Consider the following 16,846-nt stretch of genomic DNA (forward strand, 5'->3'; position numbering starts at 1 on the left):
TACTGCACATGCTGCCAGCATGAGTTTGACCAAACTGTGGGAGGCAGTGGAAGACAGGAGTGCCTGGCGTGCTCTGGTCCATGGGGTCACGAAGAATCGGACACGACTAAACGACTAAACAAAAACAACAACAACTGCACATGTCTGGGTACTCTGCTGCTTGGTTTTCTGTGCCCATGCGCTAGAGGTGATTGGATTTTGCACCAGCCCTGACCCAAGGCACCTTTAAACCATGCTGGCCTAGATGGAGAGGATGAACAAATGGACTCCAGCCAAGAAGGGTGAGGGAATCCCCTGAAGGCAGCTTATCCAAGATCCTCCCATGACTTTCCTCTCAATTGGCCTAAACTGGAGTATTGTTTGCTGCTTGAATGCCTGAAATATTTTTGCAACACACCCTCACCCTTGTCATTTATGTTGGGGTTGTGAAGGATGGTGTTTATGACTGGGAACCCTACTGCCATCATTATGCCTAGTGCCAGTTGTCATTGCTGGTTGGGGTTGATGGGAGCTGGCTCCCAACAGGATGTGGAGGGGCACATATTCCTCATCCCTTGGGGGGGGGGACATCCTCCTTTCTGCCTCCCACTTCCCGATTCTGAGGTCCAATGACAATTTTGATGCTTTGGGTTCAAAATTGAAAATTTGGCAAGATTATTGCACTCATGCACTGAACAACTAAAATATATATTATTATTTTTTATTATTTTTTAAAGAAAATTTTTCATTTACAAATTATTTAAACACATTCATATTCCACATATTACAGTTTTTTGACTTCCACCCGCTCCCCCCGCAATCCTCATACTTTTATATTTGTTCCGCATTTCCTTTATAATTATATTGCCAGTTTATAAATCTATACAGCTCCTTTTTCTTTTACAATACCCTTTCTCATTCACAAAGCCTCTTTAAATCCGACTAGTGTTGTCTGTTCATCACAAATATTTTCCAGATCTGAACAACTAAAATAGATTATTTCTCCTGACCTTTCAGGCTGGAATCCTATACTGTATCTCCTTGACCCATTAATGACACAGCATTAGTGTCATTAATGACCCATTAATGACCCCATTACTTGACCTATTAATGACACAGCATTTAGTAAAATAAAAATCGCTCTTAATAAAGTGCTTTTCTTAAAAAAGAAAAGAAAAAGGCACTACCACATGATAAATAAAAGCTCCATCAGATTAGCCAAGGAATAGCCTTGGATCTGCTTCTAATTTTCCTCTTCTTCAGAAAGGCTCACAACAAACAGTACTCTGAAATCTCTGACGCCATCTGGGGCTTTCCAAACTGAATTATTTTCATTTCCTCATTCGGCTTTCCAGCGAGCTAACGCTTCGCGGAAATAAAACAGCGGATGAGCATCCACTGAACAGTTAGTTCAAGGATGTCGATGAAGTTTGAATTGTCCCCGTATCTTTTCCCAGAAGAATAATCTGATCCTAGAGATACACTTACACGGGAGCAAGTCCCATTGCATTCCGTGGGACTTACTTCTAAGTAGACATGATTGGCAAATATCACTGAATGCTTTTTAGAAATGGATGATTCTCGGTTTCGCTCCGCCCCGTTGTAGTCCCCCCCCCCGGTTATTCTGTTAATAAGGACTAGTCTGATAAAAAGACAGGATGTTCGAACGTTTAGGTAAGGAAGATAAGACGGTAAGGTAGATTAATCTCCAAAATAAAAGGTGCCGAAGCTCCACAAGACTACTAGAAAAAGGAGCGTCCCCCTTGTAGACCCTTTACGACGTTATTTAGTATGTGCACTCTGCACACGTTCAGATACCCCCCGTCCCTTAAGATAACGTGAAACTTTTCAGAAGTCAGCCGGGACGCGAGAAACAGCTTCTAAGGCTGAGCTGTCTGTGCTCAGAGCAAAATGGGAAGGCTTGAAACGGAAAGGAGGGGTTATAAGTGGGAACGAAAATCGAAAGTAAAACGAGTCTGCTGCTCTCTCTTTTGGCATTTGAGCGAGAAACTACTTCTAAGCTCAGCCATTTCCCAAGATGGCTGAGAGGGAGGAGGTCTACATTTTCCCAGTCTTGGTGGAAGCGAATTGGGGCTGCAAGATTTCCAAAAGTCTGAAGAATAAGCTTTTGCTCTACTTCCAGAGTTCGAAGAGATCAGGAGGTGGAGAGTGCAAGATCCATGTGGAAGCCGGCAAGGAGGAGCGGGTAGTGGTCTGTTTCGCAGAGGAAGAAGGTGGGTTGGGGGGAGCTTGTTTGGTTCCCGACTTGTTGACAGTATATGGGAGGAACTCAATATATTTATTGGGGAAAGGAAATAAATCAGCCCCCAAGGTGGGACGGTGCTTTGTGGGTGTAGAAATCCGTCTGCTAGGGCGCTGCGTAGTATGCGTCTACTCAGAAGTAAGCCTCAGTGAAAGTGTTTTCTGTAACAAATAAAATGCATGGCGTTCTTTTACTTTGACGTGTCCACTGCCTGCGCCCACTGATTGAGGATGGTTCACCTTAAAAGGAGTTTTGATGACTCACTGCGAAAGATGAATATTCTTCGACTTTGTTTTAGTTAATACTGTATACAAGTCGACCCTTCCAGTTGCAGAAATGGTGGCCTTGCAGCGGAAACGGAGAGAATAGCAGCAACCCCAGCACAGTTGTTTGTTTTTTTAAAGTATGAAAGAAAAACCAGGAGGCAAACAGATACCAGTACATGGTAGAGTAAGCTTATACATGCTTACGGGGGAGTAATTTCCATTGTTCTTAATGGGGCTTCTGCATAGACATCTATAGGTTTGCCTCGAAAGAGAGGCTGAACTTTTTGTTTGCTTGCATATTCTATTTGTGATTGCTTCTCAGCTTTCTTTTCCAGGAATCCATAAATGTTCAGTTTCACGTCTGGTTTCTAAACTTGGGACCCTCTTACATGCTAGTTCTTTCTTTGCTTGTGGCTAGCAGTGTTCACTTCTTAAACCTGAAGTGAATATAAAATGTAGTATTTCATAGTGAGGGGGTGCAGCCCCTTATTTTACTAACAATGTAAGGCTGTTTACAGCCTCCCATTTACTTTGCATCCTGAGGTTTCCCTCCACTAGTTTGGGAAGAGGTGCAGCCACTGTCCTGTTGTGTCTTACAAAATGCTACATTTTATATTTATTTATTTCATAACGCGTACACTGCTTGATTGTAAAAAACACACACCTTCAAAGTGGTTTACAAAAGATAAAGCAGTAAAATCAAGAAAAAAATGCAACTCAAAATACCACAATTTTAACTTTTATTGAGATTACAGTTACCTCAACTGTTGATTTACCTCAGCATCATTTGGATGCGTTTCTTCCCAAACCAGCTTCAATCTGAATTGAGAAAAAGAATGGCATAGCTGCAGCTGTGTCTACACAGCAGTGTAGACTTATTTATTTGAGTTGCATGGAGTTTGTGGTTTTGGGTTAAGGCAAATAAATGCATCTAAACTTCCTTTCCCTGTTTAAAATACTTAGATTTCTAAGATGTGCCATTGAACAACATGTATCAGGATTATGTACCTCCCATTCATTTCTGCTAATATAGGTGTAGGGCTGGTAAAGATTCCCATCAGAATGCCTCTACCAGTCAGAGGCCTGGTTCTCAGACAAGCTAAATCATGGTTAAGTGTGAACAAGTAAGTGTATGGGTATCTTGGCTTAGCATTGTGTCTGAACCCAGACTCTTGTGTTGCCTCGCTCCAGGTAAATCATGAGCTGTAGTCAATGCTTGTTCTGTGGCTTATGACTCATGGTTTGTCTGAAGGAGACAACCCATAAGCCTGGGTTTGGATGTAATGCTAATGCAATCTGTGGTTTGCAGGATTGGGGAAGAAGCTAATCACTTGCCATTTCCCCTCTTGAATGCCCATGTAATTGCTTGCTCACAGTTTGACTTTGTTTTATGTGTGGATTAGGTGGCCCAATGGTCTGAAGGTATGAGGCAGGTTTGTGATGGTATCATAAGGCTACAAGCTAAGGTTATTTTGATACAATGACGGCTTTCCTGTTTTCCGTTTTAGTGAGGCAGAGAGTCCTTAACATGAGCCACCATGAACTTGATGTGCCTGAAAAAAAGAAATTGAAGCTGGCCGTCTCCTTGCCTCCTGAGGCAGCAGCTGACAATGAGTCCCGGCAAGAACCAAATGCAAGTTTGGTAAATGTTACATGCAGAAACTATTTGCATAGCCAAAAATCTTTTTTGCCACTCTGCATACTGATCACCCTAGGAGTGAATTTGCACTTGGGGAATACAGTGTATATTTCATCTTCCATGCAGAAGCAATTCCAGTAGCTACAGAGGCTGAAACATGACACAGTGATGGAGACCATGACTAAGAAGGGGTGTATTTGTTGAGGGTCCCCAAGTACAGTTACAGATGCTTCAGGTTACAGACTCTGCTAACCCAGAAATAATACCTTGGGTTAAGAACTTTGCTTCAGGATGAGAACAGAAATCACGTGGCAGTGGCAGCGGGAGGCCCCATTAGCTAAAGTGTTACCTCAGGTTAAGAACAGTTTCAGGTTAAGAACGGAACTCCAGAACGAATTAAGTTCTTAACCTGAGGTATTACTGTAATGTGATGTTCAAACTCTGTCCCCGAGAACTCTAGGATTCCCTGGAACCTTATCAAGAGTTCCGTGAATATCAGGAGTAGCAGGAAAGTTTCCTGAAAGGTAGCTTGTGTTCCCACTACTGTCCTCCTTCGGTTTTTAGGGATGCATTGGGTGCGTTATCAGTTGGTTGGGGTGATAGTGAGGCTCAGCAGGCCTCGCAAATGCCCTGTGTAAACTCTAGGCCCTAGAATAGGTCCCGAAATCCTTTTGCAGCAGCATTCAGGGGTCTGTGGCAGGTAGTCTGGAATTTATCAACATCAGTCAGTATGGAAAGAGTTCCCTGAAGTGTGGGACATTAAAACAGCAGCTTTAAATCATATCCATACTTACTCAAAAGTAAATCCCACTATTTAGTGAGACATGCAGGTGTGCAGAGCACATGACTAAGGCTGACATTCTGTGTTTTCAACTCACTTGGGTTTCTTGGCTTGGTAGGACAGACCATATGGAGGAATATTTCATTGTTTTAGTCTGTGCCTCTGGGCCAGAGGGTCTGCTTTCTGATGCCTTACTTTTGTCTTGCTTTCAGAAGCCTGTTACAGCTAAAGAACCCAAAGATCTGGGTAAGTTACTTTTAAAAATATCCTGGGAAGCAACAATGAATTACTTTTTGCTTTTATACAAGCCTTGTAAGTATGCTTCTTTCTGAGAAAGGATATTCAAATTCTGCTATTTGGAGAACTTTAAAAAAAAAAATGGGATGGGTTTGGCTGGTTTGTAGTCAGTGTAGGAAACGTTGTATTTCTTTGCCTTTTGATTCTAGAACTTCCAAAAGATGTGCCAGAAAAGTTGGTGACCCAGGAAGAGTTCAATGAAGTGGTAGTGACACCTGTGGGGAAAGAGGTTGAGCTGGAGACTGTAGAGATGTACTTTGAAAGTAAGAAGCACTCTGGCGGGGGCCCCATTAAGTCCTGCATTAAAGATGGAGAACAATTCATCATCACCTTTGCAAACAAAGAAGGTATCTTTAGACAGGGCTTGTTGCATATATTACAACGGGTGGGGAACCTCAGACCCATGAGCCAAACGTGCCCCCCGGCCTTGGACTTTTCCCAGATCGCTTCCTCTCCCCAGGCCATTTTTGGTTGGCTGGAATGTAGCCTACGGAACAAAGGAATAAATTGCCTCTACTCCCCTGCTCACTTTTGCCTCTGGTCCTGCTTGCCCCTGCAGTGTGCTTTATGTGGGGCTGCCCTTGAAGACTACTTGGAAACTTCAATTGGTCCTGCATTGCCGGGACTAGATGACCCTCTAGATCCCTTCCAACTCTACAATTCTGTGAAAACACAGCAGCCAGGTTACTGGCTGGAAATCCATTTAGATCTCATAACCCTTGTTTTAGAACAGCTACACTGGTTGCCAGTTCATTTCTGGGTTCAGTTCAAGGTGTTAGTGTTTAAAGCCCTAAAAGACTTGGTCCTCAGATACCTGAAAGACTGCCTCCTTCCCTACAGACCCTATTGGGCGCTAAATTTGACAAAGGGAAACCTCCTGGTTGTTCTACCACCCTCAGAATTTCATGCCAGCAGTGGTGACATGGGAGAGGGCATTCTCGGTGGTGGCCCCTAAGTTGTTGAACTCCCCACCGAGCTGTATCTGGCACCACCATTCTGGCAAATGCTGAAGATTCACTTTTTTACCCTGGCCTTTGACACTTGAGATGTATATTTGGAGGACTCACTTTATTTTCAGTTGTTTTTAATACATTCGTACCTTGGAAGTCGAACAGAATCCGTTCCGGAACAGTCACTTCCGGGTTTGCGGCGTTTGGGAGCCAAAATGTTTGAGAACTAAGCTGTTCGAAAACCAAGGTACAACTGTACTGTATTTCAGTTGTTGTGATATGCCTTGAGATCTTAGGTGGAAGGGCTGGTAATAAATTATAATAGTAATAACAACAACACTGATATTTTATGTAACCTGCCCTGGGCTCAACAAGCTACGTACTAGTATGAATAATGAATAAATTAAGCAAGTGTTTATTCTCCATTTTAAACCATCACCTACCATGAGCCTTATAGGGATGTGGGTGGCGCTGTGGGTAAAACCTCAGTGCCTAGCACTTGCTGATCGCATGGTCGGCGGTTCGAATCCCCGTGGCGGGGTGCGCTCCCGTCATTCGGTCCCAGCACCTGCCAACCTAGCAGTTCGAAAGCACCCCCAGGTGCAAGTAGATAAATAGGGACCGCTTACCAGCGGGAAGGTAAACGGCGTTCCTTGTGCTGCGCTGGCTCGCCAGATGCAGCTTGTCACGCTGGCCACGTGACCCGGAAGTGAGATGAGCGCACAACCCTAGAGTCTGTCAAGACTGGCCCGTACGGGCAGGGGTACCTTTACCTTTTTACCATGAGCCTTGGTGATGAGAGGGTGCGAAAATACAATAACCACCTTAAATATTTTCTCCACATGCTGGGCCAGAAGCTTGAAATGGGATCTTGAGCTGAAGGAGCATGGTGTGAGGAGGCAGGGAATGTGTACACACCAGGAATATGCTGACACTGTCCAGAATAATAAGGTTTTTCTAGTGGGTGATGTTTTGTTCAGGTATCTGGAATATGAGGTTGTCATTATTCTTTGTGCTTCTTTCCAACTAGATGCTCAGGAAGTTTTGAAAAGAGAGAGTCATGTAGTAAATAAAACTGCACTTCAAGTCAGACAGCCCCAGCAGGAGGCTGCCCAAGCTGCGTCACAAATGTCGGCTTCTCTCGTTGTTGTTCAGAACGATTTGCAAGAGGCCGTAGAAGAATGCATGCTAGTTCTGTTGGTAGAGAACACCAGTGGCTTATCAGAATCAGACAAGGATTTCACTGTGGAAATTTTGCCGGAGCTCAGTGCTGCTGTACTCAGTTTCATCAAACCTATAGGTAAGAGAGAGAATGGATAAAAGGTCTCCTCCCTGCCCCCCTTTTAAGCCGCTTAACAGCTGATCCGCTAAGCCGCTTATCAGCTGATCCGCTAAGCCCCTAAGCCTCTAATAGCGCTAATCCGCTAATCCGCTAATGGGCTTGCTTCGCAAGACGAAAAAACCGCAAGACGAAGAGACTCGCGGAACGGATTCTTTTCGTCTTGCGAGGCACCACTGTATTGCCATCACAAAGGCAGCAGAGCAGGGAAAGGTTCTGTCGCTACAGTCATCCTGGCCGTATGAACAGAAGGGTAATTGAAGGAAGATACAGTGAACCTAATCAGAATTGTTCCTTGGGGATGTGAATTTGGAACTGGAGTGAGATACAAGAAGAGGAGATGGGGAAGACAAGGTGAAATCCTGTGCAGTGGAGAGAAATAATGGGAATAGATTGAAGATGTGAGTGACTGCACCTTGGGGCAGCTTGGTGAATACTCAGTACACATAGTTAATTGTGTTGCTTACTGCTATTTCTTTAAATTCTCTTTTAGAAATAGACCAGTTTATCAAAGACTTCAATCAGTACCATAGGGCTAAGCAATTACACATTTCTGCACATTCTCTGGAGGTGACGAAAAGCATTCTGGTAGAAGACATCCCGCCTCGCATCTCTCAGGACTTCATCAGTGTCTATTTTGAAAGTAAGAAGCATGGAGGTGGACCAGTGTCAGATGTCAGCTACCTTCAGGAAGAGAACTCAGCTGTGGTTACTTTTCAGGATAGCAAAGGTAATTTGTACTATTAGATAAGGTGGGCTCATAATCCTGGATTATTGCAAAAAGCAGAGTAATAATCATTGTGATCAATGTATTTTGGTGGTAATCAGGTGGCTTGTAGGCAGAGAAGGTAGGAAGAACAAGAAAACATCAACTTGACTAGCTTTCTGACTTTTGGGAAGAGAATGATGTACAATATGCAGCAAGAGTCCCTAAGTACCAAAATACAAACATCAGAAAAAAACCAAACAATATGCAAGTATACTTGTAATGTATTCCATAAGCTTATGAAAAAGTAAATTAACATTAATGCAAATGGGACAATTAACAACACACCATGGAACAACTGGTTACGGATCTGTTTTTATGAATAAGTCATTTTCACATATGACCCAATAATCTTAAAATTTTGGGAAGAGTATGTTCAACAAATTGCTCATGTGCATCAGCGGCAGAATAAGTCTCTTAACTGAGCAGCTTTCTTGTATATAAAAACCTATTAATAATGTCATGGTATGAACAAATAAAATAAATACTTGAGCACATCAAAGGTACAGTATTTTCATATTTGTGGGTCTTTCTGTTGTTTTTGTAATTCTTAGAAGAAAAAAGGTTGCCAAGCTGACATTGGCTGTGGTTATGCATCTCACTAAGCCACGGTTTCATGAATTTTCTCTCATGAGCAAACAAGCCACAGTTGCTTCTCCAACCTCTTTTGCAATGAGGTTTGAGAGGCTGTTCTAGGCCTCTGCTGAATATAATATAGGAAAACAGCCAGAGTTGCCAAGATGGCCTGTCCATGCAAAAGCCACTAAGCCCTATTGAACGCTTCTAAGTAAACATACCTAGGATTGCATTGTAATAATTTATTCTAGGCTATACTGTATTTGTTTGAGGAACTGATGTATTAGGAGAAACACAGTTTAGTCTTGAGTGTAATTGTTTTGATTGCAAAGCGGGGGCACAAAACAAAATACAACCCTCTGCTTTGGAAACTACACCAGTTTTAGTTTGAGAGAACCTGGAGAAGATAGGAAATTTGAAAGCAATAGTGATGAGGGTGTTGGCAGGGCTGGTGGAGGAAAGCAGGCTGGAGTGGTGTACTGACACAACTAGGTGTGGCTGAAGGAACAAACAGGTGGATATTTGACCCTTCTGCCAGAAATCAGAAACTCTTCCAGAAAGTGAAATGGTCACAGGGAAGGCAACTGGAAGTGATCCTGAGCAGTCTTGGCATCTGAAGGAGGGAAGAGAAACCCACTGGCCATGTGGGGTGACAATTAGATTACAATATTGAACTGTGTCCAAGTCTAATGTGGTGTGGAGGAAGCTATGCAGTGCAGAGCAGTAAGTGTTGGGTTACGTGGAGGGAGTTGCACACTAATCTGGACTTGATCGTGTTGTATTTATGGTACTTGTGTCTCTTCTTTCTCTCTTTTTTAAAGATGTAACTACCGTCTTGAAGCAGAAGCATTCTTTTAACAGCGTGCCAGTTCTTGTCCATCCATACTATGCCTCTTTGGGAGCAGCTCTCTACGGGAAAGAGAGATCACAAATTAGGATGCCGGACCCAATCGGACTGCCGATAGATCCCTACCACTGGCAATTTTTACAGCAGAATCCACAGGGACTTCAGGAAATCAGCCATGCAATGGCAGGTTGCTATTGTGAGGTTGAGTGGCCTGCTAGGTATTGTTCACACCCAGAAATTACCCTGCGTCCTTCTCTTGCTTTATCTAAGCAGAAAAGCTTCCTGGTCAGGACCTGGCAAGAAAATGTTTCTACCCGTTTGACACAGTTCCTGTCCAAGCAGAAGGTTGCCAAGTGTGTATTGAATGCTGAAATCTGGGAAGCCATAAGAAATAACATAGTAAAAGATGACATTTGGATCTTGCCCGATATTGCAAAGGGGATGGTTGTTTTGGTTGGGGCACCAGAAGCTGTCAGGTGCTTGGAGGAGGAAATGCAGGTGCTCATTGAAAAAGCTGCTAAAAAGATTGAAAGAGAGAAGCAAACAATAGAGGCAACTGTTCCTGTTGTTGCTGGAAAATACACTATTTTAAACAATGCTGGACTACAGGATAGTATCCACATGGAGTACCCAGATCTAAAGATTGCATATGATGCTTCCAAAGGACTTATAACACTGCATGGTGTAGCTGCTGAAGTTTTTAAAATAAAAAGCGACATCTTCGAAAGGATATCCCGCATGGAGCAACAATATGTTGATGTTCATCCTTACATTGTTCTTTTTATGCAACATGTAGATAATGAACATCTATCACAACTCTTATTTTGGTCCAAAAAGATCAATGCATTCTATGAGCTTGAGGAGAAGGCAGTTCTACTGATTGGGGCAGCTCGCCAGGACCTTCAACGGGCTGAGGAAGAAATGAAGACGAAGCTGACCTGCAAATGTGTTGAACTGGAGGACAACTCGATTCTTGGGAAGAGAGAGTGGAAAGAACTGACCAACAGTTTGTGCAAGATTGTACAACTGAATAATTGTTCAAGTGAAACCATCAGAATTCAGGCGATGGAGAATCAAATAGTGATTGCAGGCTATTTCGAAGATGTAGGCAGTGCCTATCAGAAGATCTTTGATTTTGTCGACAGAAACACAAAAATACAAAAAACCATCAAGACTAAATGTACAGCAGTCACAATGTATGTGGAAGAGGAGAAGCGTAATAGTTGGCTTAAATTGGAGCAGCAAGGCATAACGATCCGTTTTGGCACGCAGGCAAATCGCAGGCTGATTTCCCTGGAAGGACCCCGGGTAGAAGTCCTGAAGGGACTTGAGCTCTTTCAAAACACCCTGTCCTCTCTGTATTGTACTAAAATGGTAATAGATAAACCAGGAGCCAAAGAATTCTTCAAGGAACAAGAACATTTATATGTTGCTGGTGCCAAACAACAATTTAACTGTTTGATCAGGATTCAGGAAAGCTCGGAAGAAAGTGAAGAGGAGGGCAGAGATGTGAATAGACCTGAAGAAAAGAGACTGCCAAGCTGCGAAGTTAAGCTAAATGATGGCATCGTAGTAGCAGTTCATAAGGGTGACTTGACCCGTTACTCGGTTGATGTTGTGGTCAATGCATCCAATGAAGACCTGAAGCACATTGGTGGCCTTGCATATGCACTGTTAAAAGCAGCCGGCCCACAGCTACAAAGTGAGTGCGATGACCTAGTCAGGAAGTATGGATGTTTGAAGCCTGGCCGTGCAGTTAGAACACGTGCTTGGAATCTGCCATGTAAAGAATTGATCCATGCAGTTGGGCCGAGGTGGAACAGTTCAGAAAAAGAGAAATGTACCCAACACTTAAAGGAGGCTGTGAAGCAAAGCTTAAAGCTGGCAGAAACAGATAACCATCGCTCCATAGCCATCCCTGCCATAAGCTCTGGGATTTTTGGATTTCCATTAGAAGAGTGTGCCCATACCATTGTAACATCCATTAAGGAACACTTGGAAGAAACCTCTGAGAGTGGCTGCCTAAAAGAGATACTCCTTGTGGACTCTAATGAAAATACTGTTCGGGCACTGTCAGAAGCCTTGAATGAAATATTCGCAGACACATTGATCCCATCTAAGTCTTCCTTAACCTCCAAAACTAAGAGCCACACTACAAAGAGTAGGAGAGAACCTCAAGAAGTAACTACGGCTGAAGGAGTGAAAATAGTACTACAGAAAAAGGGAATTGAAGACTCCACAGTAAGTTGTTGCTGCAGTTTTTTCAAACTCCTTTTTAAATAGTGTAGAGTGGACTAAATGGTCAATGCAATTAAAATAAAATCTGCTTCAGTGCAGTTAGTTAGAAAAGCACAAAGGTGAAAAAACAAAGGAGATTGTAGAAACATAGACTCAAAGAATTGTGAAGTTGGGAGGGACTCTTGTGTTCTTAGTGACCTGCACAGTAGCAATGTGTCTGTGCTGCAATATGTACGAATTGAAGCTTGCTTACACCATTATTGGCCTAGGTGCCACAGAGTAAAATTACAGAATCTCCACAAATGTCTTCTTTCCCATCCCCTACAATAGTTAATGGCTTTTGCAACTTCTTGATTTTGAGTATGTCAGTTCTTAATGATAGTTAAAGCTGGTAGAACTCTTTGCAACTTCTAACATTTTCTCTCTGTGTTGGAAGTCTAAGAACATCTGGAGGGTTGCAGGTTTTCCACCTCTGCACAGACGGGCAGGCAGATAAGCTTTGCTGCATTGGGGGTGGGGGTCGCTCTGGTGGCATTGGCAACGAGGGCTGGGGTGGTGTCCTCTGCCATCATGTGCTATTCCTGGTTTGTCTTTCTCCCTTTTCTTTTTTTAGGCGAATGTAATTGTCAACAGCGTTTCCAGAGACCTGCAGCTGGACAAAGGCCCGCTCTCCAAGGCTCTGCTTGCCCGAGCAGGAATGGAACTCCAGGAGCAATTGACCAAAGAAGGCCAAGGAAAGGACATCAAAGAGGGATGTGTGTTGAAAACAAATGGCTATGCTCTGGGTTGCTTTCATGTACTGCATGCCCATTTGCCTTCTTGGAATCAGGGTAAAAAATCTAAGGTATGGCTTTATACTACCGCCCAATGCAGTGGTGGCTGGTTTCCATTGGGAGTGCTGGGGCAGAATGTGGGCAAGCCGACGGAAAGTGGAGCTGGAGTCAATGGCAGGCCGAGCCCACCCTCCTGCCTTCTGGGTTCTACAAGGGCAGCACTAAGGCTGAAGAGGGGGAAACTGACAGGTGGTGGCACTAGGGGTTGCTTGTGAGGGAGAAGGCAGGCAGGTGGGGAGCTGGCTGCAAGCAGACTGAGGTTGGAGGGCACTACCGCCATTTTCCCCAATGGACCAGCTTCCACTAGTCAAGTGTTCAGAAAAACTGACCAGAGATGTGTTATGCTCCAATTTCAGTTGGATAGCTGCCTTTAGCCCATCCAGATTTAGATGTTTTTCATCTTGCTGGTTTGAGGAAGTTCAGCACCGACCTATTCAACTCTCACGCATTTCCTTTTATCTGGATTAGTTCAGCTGTGCTGGCATAGTTGCATTCATACAACTAATTTGAATTGTCTTGGGAACCATTTAATTGCAGATATCTAGACAATGCCACCTGTCAAGAAACGCTTAAACTGCAGGTTCTAAAATGTTTCCTTTTCCGGCCTCCAGATCCTGGGAGAGATTGTTGAAGAATGTCTGGAAACCACTGAGCAGCTTTCTCTGAATTCCATCGCGATCCCAGCCATTGGGACGGGTAACTTGCTATTTCCCAAGCAGTTTGTTGCTAAAGCAATGTTCGACGAGGTGTTCAAATTCAGCCGGAAAGCGAATCCTCGCTCTCTTAAAGAAGTTCATTTTGTTCTGCATCCGAGTGATACGGATACCATCAAGGTAACTATCATTTTTGCAGCATCCCTTTTGTTAAAGACAGCTATTTGATATTAAAGATAGCTTTAGAAGATCCTAAGTGTTACAGGAGCAGTTTCTCCCCCCCCCAAAAAAAATCAGATCTAGCATGTCCGTCAAAATATGAATCTTTTCCTTATTGTATGGCCAATGTGTTATCTTGCTCCTATATTGTACATTGACACATGGACAGTGAGGCAGAAAAGCTGGCTGGGACAATCTGCATCAATGAAATTACTGCATCAGTGCAAGAAAAAATACTCTTCCAGTTTGATGATACCCCTAACATCATCCTACCTAGTCTACTTTTCTCAACTAGGTGATATAGGCTAGATCACAAATACTCGTGCCGCATAGAAATGTGACCCCCTGCCCACCAAATGTCTTTTTTGTGGCTTCTTCTCCTTAGACGGGGGTAACCAGTGCAGTGTCCTCATGATGTTGTTGGACTCCAACTCCCATCAGCCCCAGCCGTCATGACCAATGGTTAGGGATGATGAGAGTTGTAGTCCAATAACATCTGAAGAACAGCACATGAGCTACTCTTGTCCTAGGAAAATGGAGGGGAGGAGAATTTCACTCAAACTGCAGGATAGCAATTGTCAACTGGTGCCCTTCAGATATTTTGGACCACAACTGATTAGAGCTGTAGTTCAGAACATCTGGACAACACCAGGTTGGCAGAGGCAGCTGTCAGAAAGCATAACAAATTTGATGTCAGTCAGTTATTTCTCAGTGCTGGATTGGTTGGGAAGTGAAGCAAATGGGCACTGAAGCTATGCAACTTGCTTGTTTGGACCATTTGATACCCTCTGCTTAGTGTTAGATGCTACAGCCCACGTCTAGTGTATTGTCAAAAACGGGTCTTGCTTGAGTAGTATTTGCAAACAGCTTTTCTGCTTTACAAAAGCTGGTTCTTTTGCACCATAAATCACTGGAAAGGAACCTCTGGCTGACTGGTGTAAATTAATCCTAGCAGGTTTCCCAATTTTGCCTAATACGAAGTCTCTTTCTCCCATCCACCCCCTTTCCTGATGTCAAGTAAATATGCAGCTTCAAAGGAATAGTTGTGCTCCTGATCGTTCCTTGGCAAGTGGGGCTTGTATGCAGTGCCTTTTGAATTTTGACACCAAATGGGAGTTTCTGATCAGGAACTCTGTGGAGTGTAGCCAAGTCATGTGGAAAGCAGACACTGCAGTAATTTCAAGCCCTGCTGGGAAGGGTTACCCTCCTGTTCCATGCAGGGCTTGAGGTTGCTGTCATAGCTGATCATCAGTGATTCATAGTGAGTTATCAAATGTGCCTATGTTTATTTGGCACAATATTTCTGCTTCTGCTAGTCATGCAGACGACAAGAATGTGTTAAACGCACACCCCAAGTCCTACTCACCTTCATGAAAGAGACTTAAACTTTACAGGCAGTGCCGATACTCTTTCAAACCTCTAATCTAAACAGTTAAAAGGTAAACATGGTTTCATAATTTCAACAGAATGACTGCAAAGGCAGTGATGTTCCAGAAGAAATACCACATGGCACCCTTCTTGTCTCTTTTCCTGATAATGTGTTAATTGTAATGAAACCCTAAAAGCCTGCTTGAAGTTTTAGCCTGTTTTTATTGTGGATTTTTTCCCCTCCTCTAGGCGTTTACAGATGAATTAAACAACAGGCTGAATCCCAGCCAAACAAATATAGTACCTGGCAGCTCCCAACAGCTAGGTCAAGGTAAATCTTGTTGTTTTCAGAAAATCCCACCAGCCCCTGCAAAAACAAAAAACAAAGCGTTTGGAGCTTGACCCAGAAATATTGGGAATTCTGGAATCTTCTAATGAGGAAGAAAAGCTGGAAGAGCTGAGGAAGCTGCAGAAAACAGTTGAAGATCAAGGTTTTCATGTAAAATAAGGGAGAAGAAGAGCCAGTATATATTTATTCTCTCTACATAGGCCAGTAGCCAAATAGCAGCAGAGCTAGTCGTATGTGCATATTTTTCATCCCGTGTGCCATGTCACAACTGCATTTTGAAATGGGACGCTCAAAAAGTACTTTTGTGATATGTTGTGGGATAGCCCTTAGAACAGGAAAAGCTCACAGGTTCCACTGGGCTACTACAAGCATCTTGTGTGACCCTAAAGCAGCTCTTTGGAATCCTGGCCATGACTCTAACGGTGAAGTTAGTCCCAATAAGCAGTGTGTGAAGTAAACTCAGGTAGCAGTGAGTCTTGATCTTGCTAGGTATCCACCCCTCCACTTTTCTCTTCTGTGGCATGATTTGTGAGAAGCCACCTTCTGCTTCAAACAAATACCATTTTATGCCCGGGACTGGGAAAACTCCATCTTTTCCTCAGTGTGGATTCTAGCAAAAGAAATAAAAATGATTTTATTTAACTCAGGGACTGGATGCTTTCAACCTCCTCTTCCTTCACTGTACAGTAGTACCTTGGTTCTCAAACTTAATCCGTTCCGGAAGTTCATTCCAAAACCAAAGCACTCCAAAACCAAGGCACGCTTCCCCATAGAAAGTAATGCAAAACAGATTAATCCGTTCCAGACTTTTAAAAACAACCCCCAAAACAGAAATTTAACATTAATTTTACTATCTAATGAGACCATTGATCCATAAAGTGGAAGCAGTAATCAATGTACTGTACTATAAAATAAATAAGACAGTATTGTAGATAATAAAAATTTAAATTAAATTTTTTTTATTACCTTTACTGATGATAGTCATTGTTTGGATGGGAGGATTTTATCTATTTCTGCAGTCACACAATCAATCCATCAGTAGCTGAACTGGGTTCCAGACAGTCACAAAAACAAATTAACTGAAAAAGCCTCAAAAACAAAAACACAAAATAAATAGCAAAAACAAAAGCACCAAACTTAATCCATTCCGGAAGTCTGTTTGACTTCCAAAATGTTCGAAAACCAAGGCGCAGCTTCTGATTGGTGCAGGCGCCCCAGAAACAATAGCTGTCAACCACATTGGATGTTTGGCTTCTGAAAAACGTTCTAAAGCTGGAACACTTACTTCTGAGATTTCAGTGTTTGGGAACCAAGGCGTTTGAGAACCAAGGCGTTTGAGAACCAAGGTACCACTGTACTGGGGGCAGAGAAAGGAAAAGTGGGACTGCATGTGCCTGCGGCTTCATGTTGCACATTCATGACCAGGGATGGCAATGTGGTGCCCTCCAGATGTTATTGAACTTCAATTTCTACCAGCTAAACA

The 16,846-nt window shown here is 43.2% G+C and overlaps 1 protein-coding gene across 1 annotated transcript in view; it reads left to right on the forward strand.

The window, feature by feature from the left end:
- Window positions 1–1,828: 1,828 nt before the first annotated feature.
- Window positions 1,829–16,846, forward strand: part of LOC309351760 (protein mono-ADP-ribosyltransferase PARP14-like) — a 22,579-nt gene continuing 7,561 nt past the window's right edge. The window contains exons 1-11 of the mRNA XM_081879629.1: window positions 1,829–2,213; window positions 4,017–4,150; window positions 5,141–5,174; window positions 5,375–5,572; window positions 7,206–7,475; window positions 8,008–8,244; window positions 9,678–11,944; window positions 12,555–12,785; window positions 13,386–13,607; window positions 15,264–15,403; window positions 15,694–15,785. Coding sequence (XP_081735755.1) covers window positions 2,018–2,213; window positions 4,017–4,150; window positions 5,141–5,174; window positions 5,375–5,572; window positions 7,206–7,475; window positions 8,008–8,244; window positions 9,678–11,944; window positions 12,555–12,785; window positions 13,386–13,607; window positions 15,264–15,403; window positions 15,694–15,785 — 4,021 coding nt within the window. The 5' untranslated portion in view covers window positions 1,829–2,017. The remainder of the gene's footprint in view (window positions 2,214–4,016; window positions 4,151–5,140; window positions 5,175–5,374; window positions 5,573–7,205; window positions 7,476–8,007; window positions 8,245–9,677; window positions 11,945–12,554; window positions 12,786–13,385; window positions 13,608–15,263; window positions 15,404–15,693; window positions 15,786–16,846) is intronic.

The sequence above is a fragment of the Podarcis erhardii genome, assembly GCF_964252035.2.
Source record: "Podarcis erhardii genome assembly, chromosome: 1".
Taxonomy (NCBI): Eukaryota; Metazoa; Chordata; class Lepidosauria; order Squamata; family Lacertidae; genus Podarcis; species Podarcis erhardii.